The 16883-nt window shown below is 38.7% G+C and overlaps 1 protein-coding gene across 1 annotated transcript; it reads left to right on the top strand.

Annotated features, from left to right (window-relative positions):
- The first annotated feature begins 3417 nt into the window (after positions 1-3417).
- On the top strand, positions 3418-11545 carry ddx54 (DEAD (Asp-Glu-Ala-Asp) box polypeptide 54). Its single transcript, XM_083532137.1, has 20 exons — positions 3418-3746; positions 4892-5018; positions 5101-5171; positions 5260-5448; positions 5722-5771; positions 5864-5905; positions 6030-6125; positions 6586-6707; positions 6817-6878; positions 6981-7112; positions 7726-7936; positions 8204-8335; positions 8472-8693; positions 8772-8845; positions 8954-9157; positions 9315-9460; positions 10167-10280; positions 10381-10491; positions 10595-10683; positions 11016-11545. The coding sequence occupies exons 1-20, from the start codon at positions 3627-3629 to the stop codon at positions 11258-11260; spliced, it is 2559 nt and encodes an 852-aa protein (XP_083388263.1). The 5' UTR covers positions 3418-3626; the 3' UTR covers positions 11261-11545.
- Positions 11546-16883: the final 5338 nt, after the last annotated feature.

Below are 16883 nucleotides of genomic sequence, written 5' to 3'. Positions count from 1 at the left end.
GATTGTGGCGAGGAAGTGGTGAGGAACAGTAGGAGCTGAGCTGAAGGCTTTTTGAAATCCTTATTAATATTCTACTCAGAGCTAAGCTGTGTGAAAATGGCATTTCATCCAACCAAACCCCGTCACAAACCATTACACTGTCAGTAGGATGCACCAGTCTTAGGAGTGGAATGCTGGTTTACCATCTTCACATATGCTGTAGGTTGTAAGGAGGAGGTAGAATTGGGGTCAGCTGATGAAAATATGTTCCTGATGAAAATATTTCGATGATGTTCTGAGCAATTAGTAACTCTACACAAAACAAAAATGTCCAAGTGACTAAAGTCCAAGCGCAGCTTCTGAAGCTTCTTTTGCCTCAGAGGTTAAAAGCAGTTGAGCTGTGGTTCTGAAATGCACAGGCATCTTTTAAGGAGCTTTCTTCTTATCAAATGTCACAGAAAACGTCTTAAAAAGCCTATTTTAAATCCCTCAGCAGCAGAGTGACGGCTATAGGATTGTAGCTGTGGAGTGTGTGTAGAATACTGTTCAGAATTGTTGATGAAGCTGCAAAAAAAGGGATTTCACAAGGATATACTTGAGGCACTAGATATACATATAAATATATACATATATAAATATAAACGAGCGATTAATGCAGCACACTTTTCTGTTTGACCATTTTTATTAAAAATTTAATTAGATATATTATTAAATTATAAAATGTTCTTCCTTTTTCACATTTATTTGAGATGTCCTTTCTTTACTCATATATATAAATATATATATATATATATATATATATATATATATATATATATATATATATATATATATATATATATATATATATATATATATATAAATTTTTTTTACTAAACCTTTGTTTTTCCTGTTGTGCCAAACATAGCAAAACCTCCGTTTAGTGTCCTGATGATTTACGTCATTTAAAATGCCATCATTATTTTAAAACATTTACAAGAATATTTCAAATATTAAAACTTGAAAAACATTAATTTAAGGTACATTAAAAACTGCAATAAAGTTGCGATTAATCCCGAGTTCATGCGAGTTATCGCGTTGAAATGTTTTAATCGATTGACAGCCCCAATATTTATATATATATTGTATATACACAGAACATTTTTGTGTATCCACATAGCGTATCTTCTGCAACATGTGTCTTATTCCAAAATAAGCAAACCCTAAAATGTACTTCAGGATATATATATATATATATATATATATATATATATATATATATATATATATATATATATATATATATATATATATATATATATATATATATATAGTACAGACCAAAAGTTTGGACACACCTTCTCATTCAAAGAGTTTTCTTTATTTTCATGACTATTAAAATTATAGATTCACACTGAAGGCATCAAAACTTTTAATTTACACATGTGGAATTATATATGGAATTATATACATAACAAAAAAGTGTGAAACAACTGAAAAATGTGATATTGTAGGTTCTTCAAAGTAGCCACCTTTTGCTTTGATTACTGCTTTGCACACTCTTGGCATTCTCTTGATGAGCTTCAAGAGGTAGTCACCTGAAATGGTCTTCCAACAGTCTTGAAGGAGTTCCCCGAGAGATGCTTGGCACTTGTTGGCCCTTTTACCTTCACTCTGCAGTCCAGCTCACCCCTAAACCATCACGATTGGGTTCAGGTCCGGTGATTGTGGAGGCCAGGTCATCTGGCGCAGCACCCCATCACTCTCCTTCTTGGTCAAATATCCCTTGATGCCTTCAGTGTGACTCTACAACTTTCATAGTCATGAAAATAAAGAAAACTCTTTGAATGAGGTGTGTCCAAACTTTTGGTCTGTACTGTATATATAACCCTATATTGATTGAATAGTAGAAAAGTAAAGAAAAGCTCTGGGGCGGTAAATTATTTAGAATTTGAATAAGTTGTCAGATTTGACACTGTAAACTGCAGTTACCTCGTTTTTAGGTGAAGCTGCATATTAGAATCAATCTAATGTTTTGGTCTGCTTGTGTCTCCCCCCTGTGGACAATTACGGCAACAACATGGATATAGCATTTAACATATTGACAAAAACATTTCAGAATATTGATTGTTGCACTTTATGGAAGCAGATGACTGAACTTAGAGAACCATTTAACTTGGGAAGATAATAACAGCAGGCTTTGGTCGTGTTACAGATTGATCAGTCTTTAAGATTTTTTTGATTTTTTGATTTATTAAAGCTGCCATTAAACAAGAAAGAAACACTTGATGCTAAACTATTGGATAAATTCTCCTAAGGCATATATAGACAGTTGTACCATACTGGTAATTAAAGCTATTAAATTTTCTTCAAATAGATGATGATGAAATGCTCCAAAATGCAACAGGGTTGTCTGGTTTCTTCATGCTGTCTAAAAAAACAATAGACTGGCTATGCTAAATTACCCCTAGTGTATCTAGTGTGTGTGTGTGTGTGTGTGTGTGTGTGTGTGTGTGTGTGTGTGTGTGTTAGTGTTTTTAGATTGTGCCCTAGTGTTAGAAAAAGTGTTTTCCTGCTTCATACTAAGTGTTCTCTGGATTCTCGAAAAATCCTCAAAAAATGTGATAAAACACTGAGATCTTGGCCTGCATGATTCTTTATACTGTGCTCCTGTCACGTGAATGCTCATCTATAGAAGGAGAAGGAGTGTGGAGAAGGAGAAGAAGAAGGAGAAGGAGTGTGCCGAGTGTGCCAATCTTTAAGCCTAAGGGGGATGTGCAGACCTGCAGTAACTACAGAGGAATAAAGTTGATCAGTCACACCATGAAGTTATGGGAAAGAGTAGTGGAAGCCAGGCTGAGAGAAGAGGTGACCATCTGTGAGCAGCAGTATGGTTTCATGCCGAGAAAGAGCACCACAGATGCCTTATTTGCTTTGAGAATGTTGATGGAGAAGTATAGAGAAGGTCAGAAGGAGTTGCATTGTGTGTGTGTGGATTTAGAGAAAGAGTACGACAGGGTGGAGCGAGTCTAGTTGTGGTATTGTATGAAGAAGTCTGGTGTGGCAAAAGTATGTGAGGGTGGTGCAGGACATGTATAAGGACAGTGTGACAGCAGTAAAGTGTGCAGTAGGAACGACAGACTGGTTCAAGGTGGAGGTTGAATTGCATCAAAAAGATGCTGAGATTTTCACTGGGAGTGATGAGGATTGAGAGGATTGAGATCATTTGGACATGGGGAAAACATGGGGTATATCGATAGAAGAATGTTAAGGATCGAGCCGATAGGAAGGAGGAAAAGAGGAAGGCCAAAATGAGGTCTCCTTGGCTTTCTGGATGTGGTGAGGGAAGACATGCATATAATTGGTTTGAATGAGGTGTGGAGATGGATGATCCACTGTGGCGACCGCTAACGGGAGAAGCAAACGGGAAAGAAAATTTTTAGTTTTACTTTACAACCTGAAGATGGCGCTAATGCAACAAGGAGTCTGGGAACGCGCTGAAAGAGAAGACGACGAAGAAGAAGCGTGCCACACGTGTTCCAAAATGTCGAACTCCACTGTTTTGGTTGTTTAGTTAATTTTGTACGAAGCGATTCAAACTGTTAAATAGTTTTACGTTGTACAAGGGGGCAGCTCGAGCTGTAAGTAGCCGGATATCACAGGACACCATGGCGCAGAGAAAGAAGAGATTGTGGAAGAAGAAGAAGCACACTGGGAGCAGAGAAGCAGATGTGGACTCGGATGGGGGAGATTTTGAGTTGGCTGCTGAAATTAAAGACGACGTTGTGGTGGGTAGTGAAATGAAATAGGATATATTTATTGGTAATAAAATGAAAAACATCTTTACTGTAGAACTGCATCTTATGATGATATCCTGTAAATCCATTCAAGTTTCTCCAGCCATGACAGACGATGAAGGAATTACTCTATAATCTGTTGAAAATGAAAACTTATTTCAGTAAACATTGTGGAGAAAAGTCATTTATCTGTTTATAAGCAATGTAAGATAAACTAATCATCCTTATTCCTTTACATAAGAAGATTTGTGGTGTAAAGTGGTATAATGTCCTCAAATAATTTTATTCCCCTTTTTAGGATCTAGCAAATGGCCTCTAAGATTTACTCCAGGGTGCATTTACTTATGCACTTGTCCCAGGGGTTTGGACAAAACAACCCAAATGGACTTTGCTATGACCCCCAGCTCATGGAAAGACTGCGTCTTGATGTATAATGTTTAATTGCTTCAGTAGTATGTTAGTAATCTAGTGGAAAATATTGTGGTGTTTATCAGTAATCTTGATCAGTAATGCAGGGTGGTGTGACACGTCCCCTGATTTGAAGCGCTCTGGTTTTGATTTTGTAGAAGCGATAAGAACATTGCTGCGTAACGTAGAAACGTGAAAGATAAAAAAAATGACACCATTAGATGGCATTCCCAAAAGCCAAACTCTGCCTATCAGGTAGCAATTTCATGCTTTTCTCTAAAATCCTCTGTCGTCATGATAGTCAGGTACTGATGTAGGTGAGGTGAGGAGAGGAGGCCTGGTGTGCTGTCAGCGTTTCCAATTCCTCCCATCGGTGTTGATTAGGGATGAGATCAAAGCTCTACAGTAGGCCACTTGATATGTTCCATTCCAACCCAATTAAAGTAAATCTTCATGGAGTGCACAGGAGCATTGTCATGCTGGAACAGGTTTGGGTCTCCAAGTTCAAGAGAAGGGATCGTTTAATTCTACTGCATGTAAATACATCCTATACAATTGTGTACCCAAAAAAAGGCAGGTGTCTAAATTCATTTCCGCATAGTGTATATTCATATACAAGAGCTGATGTAATTGCAGGTTTTCACTTAATTAGTTTACTGTAAGTTTACACACACAAAAAAGGGCTTGTATTGACGTCAAACTGTTTTTTTTTTTTTTTTCCCCCACAGTTTGGTAAAAAGCTGCCTCGCTTCCCCACGTCGTCTGATTGCATATCAGATGTAGAACCGGACACCAGAGAGATGGTGCGTGCCCAGAACAAGAAAAAGAAAAAGTCTGGAGGATTTCAGTCCATGGGTATGTCCATTTGAATACTTTTATCCCAAAAAATCCACATTACTGACTTTTACATAAAGCAAGTCATTTTCCCATTGCGTAGGCCTCAGCTACCCTGTCTACAAAGGGGTCATGAAGAAGGGCTACAAAGTTCCGACCCCTATCCAAAGAAAAGTGAGTCCACTTTTGCTCTTCAGCAGGTTCAGATTGGTTGTTTTTTTACCCCGTGACCTTTCCGTGATGTTCGATTTTGTTGCGATAGACGATTCCTGTCATCCTGGATGGTAAAGATATGGTGGCCATGGCACGGACAGGAAGCGGGAAAACGGCTGCGTTCTTGGTGCCCATGTTCGAGAGGCTGAAAGGACCTCAAGCTCAGACAGGAGCCAGAGCTCTGATCATCACACCCACAAGAGAGTTGGCACTACAGACCATGAAGTTCACTAAAGAGGTGACGTTGAAGCCCAACATTGAGCTGGTTTTATTTTTTTTGAATTAATTATTAATAAAAAATATATATCATAAATATCAATATTGTAGTTATTAGTATATAATTATATTGTATAAATATTTGTGTGCATTTTTATAGAAATATTTACTTTTCTTTATTAAGTAATTAAAGAATTGTGTATATCATTTTTTTCAAACTTTAGTTTTAATTGTTAAAAACTGATTCATTGATCATATTTATAATTGTTATAATTGTAATTTTTTATTTCACCAGCTGGGCAGGTTTACTGGGCTGAAAACGGCCCTAATCCTTGGAGGCGACAGGTAAACTTTTTCAGAATTCATTTAGTTTTATTTATTTATCCATTTCCTGCTTTTCGACACGCATTAATTCATGCTTTTATTTTCTTCTCCAGCATGGACGATCAGTTTGCTGCTCTACATGAAAATCCTGACATGTACGTCCTCCATCAAGCATTACTCAAATTGTTCTTTCCGTTACAATAGATTTTATATTATACACTACGCAGAGATGATATCACGTGATCAAGGAGTCTGAGAGACATTTTCGTTTTTCTTCAGCATCATCGGTACTCCTGGGCGTCTGATGCACATCGTCATGGAAATGAACCTCAAACTGCAGAATGTGGAGTATGTGGTGTTTGACGAGGCAGATCGGTAAGCTCCCAGCTTTCTCGGGCGACTCAGTTTTTGCAATAAAATCCTGGTTTTCAGGCGTTTTTGATAACCTGTTCCCTCTGCCCTACTAGTAGTTCAGATAAAGGTTAAGCACGGGTGCACATCAATGCATTTGTTCCAAAACGTTGTTTATACGCGTTCTTTCTAGATATTTGTAGAAGTGTGTACATTTATATAACGCACTCTATTCTGAGGAGATATTTGTGAACGGCTGCTTACAGCTGTAATATTTAATGTATATATAACGCAATTAAACGAACACATCCATGTGGATGTTTATTGATAAATTGTGAGTGTTCTTTCTAGTGCTTCCTCTTATTATATTATTCTATTACTTCAAAACAACTGACGTGACCTGATGCGTAATCATTGCAAAGTTGATTATATTTCCAGTGTTCTGTTGTCGGCTCCAGATCTTTTTTTTTGTGTTTCTCAACAGATTGTTTGAAATGGGTTTTACCGAGCAACTGCAGGAGATCATCAGACGTCTCCCCGAGACCCGCCAGAGCCTGTTGTTCTCCGCTACGCTGCCAAAACTGCTTGTGGAATTTGCCAGAGCTGGTTATTTCTCTTTCTCTTTGTCAGAATCAATACATAATACTCAGACGCCACAGTTATAATCCTGGTCTCGATCAGCACGTCATATGCATTTCTCTTCTCTTTTGAACAGGATTAACAGACCCAGTCTTGGTGCGTCTCGATGTCGACAGTAAGCTCAGCGATCAGTTAAAGGTAAATCGGACCAAACGTCACACGAATGCCACCTTCGAATCTCGCTACGCGCATCAAAAAACCCGTCGTAATAATCATTTTTTCTTGTTTTCTCCCGATTAGCTGTCATTTTTTTCCTTGCGCCTGGACGAGAAGCCCGCGCTGCTGCTGTATCTTCTGCGGAACGTCGTGAAACCTCAGGAGCAGACAGTCGTGTTTGCGGCTACCAAACACCACGTGGAATACCTCAACCAGGTAACTAACCACGACTCTTAAACACAGGCCTGAAGAAAACATTGGGGATGCTGATGCTGTGGCATCGCTTTCCTCATTCCGATTTGCTCTTAATCCCTCTTTTCTGCTGGGAAGGTGCTCTAATAGATTTCGAAGTGTGCTAGTGGAGATTTATGTTCATCACCCACAAGTGTTTTAGTAAAGTCAGGTAGTAGGGTGTAGGTGAGGTGAGGAGACCTGAAGTGCAGTCAGTGTTCCAATTCATCCCAAAAGTGTTTAGTAGGGATGAGATCAGAGCTCGAAAGCAGCTCATTTAAGATCTTCCTCTCCAAATCATGCAAACCAGATCTTCACGAGCTTGTGCACAGGTTCGTTACCGTGCTGGAACAGGTTTGGATTTCCACGTTCATGTGAACGCAAAATTTAATTATACCGCATCCAAAGACGTCCAATACAATTGTGGGCCCCTAGGTTTGTGGTAACATTTTGGAGAAAAAACACGTGGCAGGAAAGGTCAGGTGTCCCAATACTATTGTGTATATATAGTGTACATAGTGATTGTTGTTATATAAAATGTCTGGCTCAGTGTGTTATGTATGATGATTTTTTTTCTTCCCCCATCATTCATGACTAGCTTCTGACTTTACAAGGAATCGGGTGCGCGTACATATACAGCGCTTTGGACCAGACGGCCAGGAAGATCAACATTGGCCGCTTTGTCCACCGCAAAGCAATGGTTCTGCTGGTGACGGACGTCGCAGCTCGCGGTATCGACATCCCGTTATTGGACAACGTCATCAATTATAACTTCCCTTCTAAGGGCAAGCTCTTTCTGCACAGAGTCGGTATGTTTAGTGCACCTTGTGTAATAAACATGTTCACTAGGGGTAAAAACAGAGCTGTAGAATGAATGAATGTGGATTGGATAATGCTGAGGATTAATACTTTATTTTCAGTAAACGCTATCGTCATATTCTGGATATTTCCTCGAACATTTTGATATTTTTCAGGTTTTATAACCCACTGTAAACGTTAGTCATGTTATTTTGTTTCATTATGTTTATGTGTGAGCATCCACTGTTCTGATGTGCTCTTGGTGTTTTGTTGTGCAGGTCGTGTAGCACGTGCTGGCAGGAGCGGTCGAGCCTTCAGTCTGGTGTGCCCAGATGAAGTGCCCTTTGTTTATGATCTTCACCTCTTCCTTGGAAGACCTTTGCACCTTGCAGCCATTGATCACACTCAGGGTATCTCACCTCCATAAGTCATGTTGTGTTTTCAGTGTAGTAGGGCTTGCTTTCTAAGAATAATGTGTGAATAGATATAAATAAATAAAATAAAAATATATTTGGTTTATCATGACTTTTTTTTTTCTTCTTCTAGATGTTGACGGAGTGCTGGGTCGCGTTCCACAGAGCATCTTGGATGACGAGGACGCGCAGGTCCTCGCAGCCCACGAGAACTCTTTAGACCTCGAGAACCTCAAACGGATCTCTGAGAACGCTTACAAGCAATACCTAAAGTCCCGACCCAACCCTTCTCCAGAATCTATCAAGCGGGTGAAGAACTCTGATCTGTCGTCCATTGCTGTTCACCCAATACTAGGTTTGTTTGGTTTTACATTGTTTTAATGCAGTTCGTCTTGCTGTTTTTGGCTTAAAGTGGACTTTCGCATGTTTCCAGGGTCAGGACTTGAGAAGATGGAGTTGGAAAGACTTCAAATGGTCGATTCAATCAAGGCTTACAGATCGAAATCGGTGAGTTAATCATTTAAATACATTGAAGACTGGGATTCATTGCTGCATCAGTAAAAAGCAAAATAAAAAAGTACTGTAATTAAGATATGCACCATTGGAATCTTTTAGACCATATTTGAAATCAACTCCAACAACAAAACCAGTGCTAGCGAGGTAATGAGGACGAAGCGATCCCGGGACAGCCATCTGGTGGACAAATTCCAGAGGACACGAGAAGAGATTCAGCAGAACCATCCAGCTATTCAGAACTTGACCCCAACACAACCGCAACACGGAGAGGAAGTGGGGGATGACGAAGACGACGACCTCCAGGTGAGTCTAGAAGCCGGTTTGCTTTGTGGTGTCCTTGAGTGTCCTTTAGATTTTTAATTTTTTTATTTTTTTAAAAGAGTGAGTCAGTTTAGCAATTTTGCACTTCTAATACATTACACAACCAAAAAATACAGTCTGACACTCGTTTATCCATCAGGGTGTGTTCTCGGAAGTGGTCGGAGGAAAGAAAAGGAAACGGGACGGGAACGTGGACGGGGCTAAGAACAAAAAGAACCGGCAGTCAGGTCGAGACGAGGAGTTTTACATTCCGTACAGACCCAAAGACTTTGAATCAGAACGAGGGTAAGGTTCCGATCTTCACACTGATTCTAAAAAACCAAAGGAAAAAGTATTAAGCAGCTAATATTCATTTGAACATACTGAGAAAATGCTTTGATCATTTCTTTTTGAAACTCAGATATTTGAATATTCATTTTGCATACTAATTTCTAATGTCCCCTCCCCCTATTTATTTCTTTTGTATCTTTGTCATTAATTACTGATTGTTTGTTGTTTTAAAGATCCTAAGACCTTTGTTTTATTTATTCGAATGAGAACACATTTAATCTTGTTTGAGGCATGTCATTTAGGAAATTAGAATTTTTTGGATCATATTGGAGTCACTCAGTGTTTCTTTGGATTGTTTAAATAATATTTTTTAGCTTTCCAAAAGAGAGAAAACGCTCTTAAGTTTCTGTAATCACACTCCAAAAGTTGCTAATCCACAGTGAAATGTCTGAAAACGCTTACATCCCTGTACCGCGCGTGAGTAAAAATAAAAGATTCGACCCGAGTCATTTCCGCTTGCCGTTTATTTACTTCACACAGTCACATGACTAAAAATGCAGCATCGTTTTCGAAGGCCTCTGTTTTTATCCACTTTGGAGAGTGTTTTCAAAAAGCTACGTTTTCGTTGTCATCCGTTTAAATGTGGACGAGGCCCAAAATGGAGAGGAAAACTATGCATTTTTAAACGAAAGGTAAAAAATTGATCAATTTGTGTCCCCAGACTCAGTCTTGCCACCCAAGGCAGCTCGTTTGATCACCAGGCCTCCTCGGCTGTCCTGGATCTGATGGGAGATGATAACAGTACGCTGGACCAGCATCAGAAAATGATGAGATGGTGAGAGGATCAACACGTTCACACACACATTGAATTAAACCCAAACAAATCCTGTCGCAATACACGAGCAATAAACCATGTCTCCCTCGAATCTCTCCAGGGATCGCAAGAGGAAGCGCTTTGTCCATGATACTGGTAAAGATGACAAAAAGAACAAAATAAAAACGGAAAGCGGGCAAGTGGTCAGTGTCAAGAAGTCAAAGAAGAACTTGTATCCTTTTTATCTGGCGTTCTGTTGGTAATCACATCGAGTCTGTTCAAATTAATAATCAATTATTTGATAAGAGAGGATTTATTCCTTCACTCTGGCCCAGTTATGAGGAATGGAAGAAGAAGTACAAGGTGGAAGATGCAGATGATTCGGACGGAGAAAATGGAGGAGGAAAGGGGCTTAAATTTGGAGGTATGAACATCTCTAAATCATAAAACAAATTGTATTTTATTGCGACCCGAATTACGGATAAGCGGAAGAAAATGAATGAATGAATGAATGATGAATGATGAAATTGTATTTCAGACCCCAAAAAGAATAGTTTGATCATTGAAAACGGAATTTGTATTATTTTCATTTATTCATTAAACATAATGACTTCAATTGCTTTGAACTTATATTATGTCAGTTTACCGGCTGGATTGTTACTGGATGATACCCAAATTTCCGAATTCCTTCCAATGTCCTGCATTTCACTGAAAAACGCTGCTTCTGATGTATAAATCCGCTTCTGTGTTATTAAGGTCGTAGTGGCCGAAAGGGAGCGGGACCTCAGCCCCTTAACAAGAACGGCTTACGGGTTCGTTCGGAGCTGAAGAGCAGGGAACAGATCCTGAAAAATCGCAAGGATCGCTCCAAGCAGCAGTTCCTGCAAAGTGGCGGCTTGAAGAAGCTGCGTGGCCGAGGAAAGCAGCGACTTAACGATGTCATGAAGTCTGGCTTCGGGCGCGGGCGCTTTAAGAAAGGCAAAATGAAGAAAAGACTTTAAGAGCTTGAGGGGTCGAGGCTTAAGGCAGAAACCCATAGCTGTCAACTTGCCAACAGATTTGACAAGGACTCACAGAAAAAAAAATTATGCGACTTATTTTAGTGGATAAAGTAGTTTGAATCCGTCATTGTTTTTTGGGGGGCAAATGGGTACTGGGAGAGGTATACAGAGCAAGGCCATTTGAGCATTTTTGAAAACTATAACTATATTATAACAGTGTGAAATTTGGTATATATACATGTGCATTTTGAAATCTGCATCCAATACAGATCCTATTAACAACCATTTGCATCTAGTGTGTGATTCCTGACTGCTAGAGAAGGTTGTTTGTTACAGACAATAGCCAATAGAACCAACTGCAAATCTTGCTCAGGATCAGCATGGTTTATCCACAAGATGGCAGCAGGTGCAGCGACTACAATTTGTACTTGGGTCTGCAGAAAACAGCTTCCACCCAAACACAATACAATTATTTTTAATTCTTAGGATTTGGTGCTCCTTTTTCGGACAAATAGTAATTACAAATGGCATGCTTCTAGAAATAATCAGTTTTGTGCAACAGCAATCAAAACAAGCCCGTGTGAGTTTCGAGGGACGTGTAGGTTGAGACGGGAGAAAAAAAGGCGAAACGTAAAAATTCCTTTTGTGGAAGACGAGACCGTTTCCACAGCTGAAGTATGCAGCCAGTTGCAGGACACATGTTGAGAGCCGTGGTCTCCATATGGATGCAGTTAGTTTAATTCATTCTTGTTATCGCAAGGTTATCTGAGTTATGCCCATGTCTGATTTAACCCATTAATGATTAGTGAACGCCTGTCCGACTCCGACCTACAGCAGTATTTGGTAAAACCACTGGGTAAAGGCCTGTGTGATGCTGGAAGGTTTTGATAAATGTGATTGTGCTATTCAGGTTTAGCCAAACAAGCTTGCTTGCTATATAACCAAATCGCCGCTGTCTTTCTACTGACGAGCTACGAGTCTTTTAGTAATATTTGTGAATGTAGTTCACCTGCCTTAACTAGTCGCCTCAGTGAATTCAGTTAATAAGGAGTAAAATACGATGTAGCCATGCTGGAGTCATTTTTTTTTTCCCCTTAACCATATGCCCCCATGTGCCAAGTATTTTGTTGTTCTTTTACCACAGAAACTTCAGGGAATGGTCCTTTCCCTAATTTATGCTAATACATACATAAATGTATATGTATATCCACAGACAACAAGTTCCAACAAAATTATATAAACGATATAAACCTCTTACCACACTATAAGAACTATAAACGGCTAAATCACGTACCAGAAAATTTCTCTCATTTATAAAAACACACTCCTTCCAAAGTTAAATGCAATTCTATTTACAGCAAATGTCATAATCATATTAGTTTCTTCGATAAAAACAATCATGGGTTTTTGTAGAGGTGTTAGCTTAGTGGTTGAGGTACTGTACTCTGGATCGGAAGGTCAAGAGTTTAAAACCCAGCTCCACAAATGTGCCACTACTGGGCCCTTGAGCAAGACCCTTAACCCTCAGCTTAGTTGTAAGTTGCTCTATAGAAGGCTGTATGCCAAATAGCAAAAAAAAAAAAAAAAAAAAAAAAACTTTTATGAGAAAAAAGCTTTCAATTGTATAACAGACTTAAATCTCTTTAAACCTTTTTGAGATGTTACTATTGAAACAATATATTAGAAAGAGCATTTTTATAACCTGTGATTTATCTCGCAAACAGAATCTCTTGCTGTTAGAGGAATGAATCAACCATCAGATTAGAGAATTAAACACCCCCCCCCCCAAAAAAAAAAAAAAAAAAAAAAAAAAAAAAAAAACAACTCAAAGGTCAATGATTGAAAGGTCTGGTTTTACTTGGTTTCATTTATTTAACCAATTTTATTTGTAAAATGTCTTTTACATGCGTTAATAAAAAAAACTCGTCTCATTAGTTATTTGTAATCAGTTGTAGACACCTGATGTGATCAAATAACATTCATTCTCTTAGTATTTTTAAAGCCTAGAGAATGAACTCTTCTATCTTATGCTTTATTATTTCCTCTATATTTTGCATTATCATTTGAATGCTAGGCTGTTGCCAGGACTAGAAAAAAAACCCAAAATCACATGTTAAACAAGATCAAACTTTAGCCCTTCCAAACTCTGTATAAGATTCCACATCATGGCAGTCATTACCTACTATATTGTTTGCACCAATTTAACTGACATTTGAAGAAATATTGAAACAAGCAGAATTTCTAACCACTTCTTTCATTCACAATATAGTATTGCAATAAATACAATATTTATATATTTAGAATTAATAAAGCATTTTGCTGATGCACAGCATGCATATTTATGCAGTAGTCATTATTTTGTATGTATTTCTACTGAGCTACCATTTGTGTTATTTCACTGTTTTAATAATAATCACAGCCCATGTCTAAATGCAATAAACTACGCATCAACTGGTTTTCTGCAAAAACACGGCTATTGATTGTCTGCTGTATTGTAGACCTCAGTATTGATCCTCAGGAATGAAGCTTGTCTTCAAAGGGGGGACCTGTATGCGAGCTATTAAAACCTCAGAGATAGGACGTAGGCCCTAAAACAGATGAGAGCACTTTTAGACCTATCAGATTGCTTTATTTTTTTTCCGAGCACCAGCTCTATTCTAAAGTGAAGAGGAGCGACTGCCTTATCGTCTTTCCCATGGCTAACACAGCATCCACTTGAGATAGGACTGAGACACTGCTGTTCCAAACTGGTGAGACTGCCGAAAGTCAACAGCCGATATGCAACAGGGCCGTGTGAACCGCCTTATCAAAACCGGCGGTTCACACAGGCAGCGAATCAAGTCAGCTTTTTATCGACATTGCATATATTTAGTTATACAGTGAGAGAACTATAACTATACCTCTAGAATTGTTGTGCATCATGCATAGTTTCAGTTCTTTTCATTCATTTATTTTTATCCTGGTCATACTTGGTGGTGTATCTAGAACGCATGCATGCATAGGTGCTGTCCCGCTCATGCACTAATTTAAAGTAGCCATTTTTTGGTAGGTGGGAGGAAACGAGAGAACACTGAGGAAACCCAAACCCAACGAGGACATTAAAAAAAAACCTATAACTTGAGGTCTGGATCAATCTGAGAACTCTGGAGCTGTAACACAACATGCACCATGTCAATTCCCACTACCATTAAATCACATTACACACAAAAAAACCCAGAAATATAGGCTAAAGTGGCCTGTCCTGTTGAGCATCCAGGGTGCAGAGTTGTTGACACAGCATCTCAACAATGGACGCCTTGGGAAGGGCAGGCTTCCGAGTGTGTTCCCTCATTCGGCATGTTTAACGGTGGTCTGGTTTCAGCAAACTGTCGAAGGCTGTTTGAGTTGCACTTCCATTGGGGACTTGATAAAGACAACTTAATTGATAGTTTGTTGACAGTTTCAGTAAGTAGAGTTTGAAAAAGGTCCTGCTTTAATTCATTCTCTGATCGGTCGGCTGAGTCTTAGTATTGAGTATGGCAAAATAAAACTAAGCTTGAGTAATTCAACTGGAAGCAACCTCGTATTTTATTTATCTCCTTTTCAAATGGTATATTTTATATGCAAAGATAAATTTGACTGTAGTGCTTATGAAAATTTTAATGGCAGTTCCTGCTAATAATACATTTTGAAAAAGAGGTTATTTATTATTATAACTTTTGTAAGAATGCTTGTCAAAAAGGATCGCATGGAGTACATGTGGATATCCATGTAACTGGGAGGCATTAGGTTTCAAGATGGGTATGAATGGTCATTTATGTAGCTTGTGTTGTGATGTGTAATGCATTTAGATAGTGACTGATTAGTCAGGATCATGCTGTGATCATTTCTGGTGAATGTTCGTATTAAACAAATGCAGATACACATACAGATTATGCCATTGTGTTAGAAGTCTTTTTGTAACCTTATTAATTTTTGCTTTTTATCCCTAAATCACTTTACAGATTGTCAACATCTGGCTCTTATGTCACCAACTGTGAAGCCCTCAATATGAACTCCATACTGCACTGTTGGTTCGTCACACCTCGTGTTGCCATGAGTTACTTAACCCCCCCTACCCCCCAAACCCTTCTGCTTTTGTAATAATCATCACAATTCTTCAGATCTAATCTTTGCTCAATCTTTAGCAGTCCTACAGTCTAATCAATTACAAAAGCACTCCCTCCTTCCCTTCTTTTTTTTTGGCTTTCCAAGAAGTTTTGGTCCTCATAGTGATGTGGAGTCTAATTGGCACCACAGGACCCAATAAGGGAAAGTGCACATCTGTAAAGCACTGTCACTTGCTGTATGGAGTAAAGACCGTGAAGTGCTGCGTGCTTAATGGAGCAAAAGCCAGTGTTTTGATGATACAAGTGTGCACTGATCTGTGGAATGTAGGTTTTGCTCAGCTTTGTGGCTTTTAAGGCCAGTTTTCAAACACCTGGTGGTAAACCTTGTTCTGTACTCCAAGTACAGAAATACTCAATTACCCAGAGATGCCTAACTTAGCCTGGGTATGACTTAACTGTTCCTAGTATGCCTTCATATGCAAATTATTTAGGGACGACTTCTATCTTTATATACATTCATGTGTTCCCTTTTGGTATAGTTAAACTCTTCTTTATTTAAATCAGAATAATTTTTTAGTGGTTCTTTGATGCCTTCTTTCAGCCTTATAATTCGTTTTTGTCCTCAGGGTTTGATGATGTGCTTATGGCATACCAAACACACTGAAATCCCATTAATTCTTATAAAGCCGGGAGAAATAAAATCTTTTCTCTGGTTTCAGCTACCACCTGTCACTGACACATGAAATACGGGTTAAGCTCGGCATAAGGTAGGCTGCAGGATGGTCTGCTCAAGCCTTTCGTCCCACTGCGATAAATCCTCATGCACCCTATTCAGACAGCTAAGTGAATTTGAAGCGTGAGCATTTGGTTACAGCACATGGAGAGAGAATGTGCTCTGTCTTCTTGCGAGAGTGCTTTCAGCACGCAAGCCTTTCTCGACTTTTTTTTTTTTTTATATCTTTTTCATGCTGGTTTGCTTTTCAGCTCTTTTTTTTTTTTTTTATGAATTAGAGTCTACTATTAATTTTGTTGAACAGTGAAGATTTTAAAGTTGGAAGGAAACAGATATTTGTGGAAGGAATAAAACACAATAGGGCATCATGCTGGTGTGATGTGACAGACCATCCCAGAGTGTTTTCTTCTTCTTACATCACAGCAATGCATCAACACAAACCAGAGATGGGAAGTAATGAAGTACAAATACTTTGTTACTGTACTTATGTAGATTTTTCTGGTATCAGTACTTTACTTTTACTTTTTACTTTCAATCATTACATTTTTTACACAAATATCTGTACTTTCTTCTTCTTACATTTTCAAACCAGACTCGTTACTTTGGTTTGAATCTATTTGGTGACATGATCAATATCTTTTCCACTCATTGCCTGCCGTTTTCAGCCCATCAACTTATTTTTTTGTAAATACGTGGCTACCACTGGTGTATCACTTCCTGTTCCTATTACAGACTTAGGCTAGCCTACGAAGCTAACAACAAGCAATGCAGAAGGCAACAAGTCGTCTGTGGTTAACGTGGA

Source organism: Silurus aristotelis (genome assembly GCF_946808225.1).
Source record: "Silurus aristotelis genome assembly, chromosome: 26".
Taxonomy (NCBI): domain Eukaryota; kingdom Metazoa; phylum Chordata; class Actinopteri; order Siluriformes; family Siluridae; genus Silurus; species Silurus aristotelis.
The sequence above is the reverse complement of the archived record's forward strand: the minus strand, read 5'-3'. Positions and strand labels throughout refer to the sequence as shown.

What these genes read in the sequence shown, in the direction of transcription:
- ddx54 (XM_083532137.1), top strand. Translation starts at nt 3,627, where the DNA reads ATGGCGCAGAGAAAGAAGAGATTGTGGAAGAAGAAGAAGCACACTGGG. An exon ending in TGCTGTTCACCCAATACTAG is followed by an intron (nt 8,694 to 8,771) that starts GTTTGTTTGGTT and finishes GCATGTTTCCAG; the next exon opens with GGTCAGGACTTGAGAAGATG. An exon ending in AGGCTTACAGATCGAAATCG is followed by an intron (nt 8,846 to 8,953) that starts GTGAGTTAATCA and finishes GGAATCTTTTAG; the next exon opens with ACCATATTTGAAATCAACTC.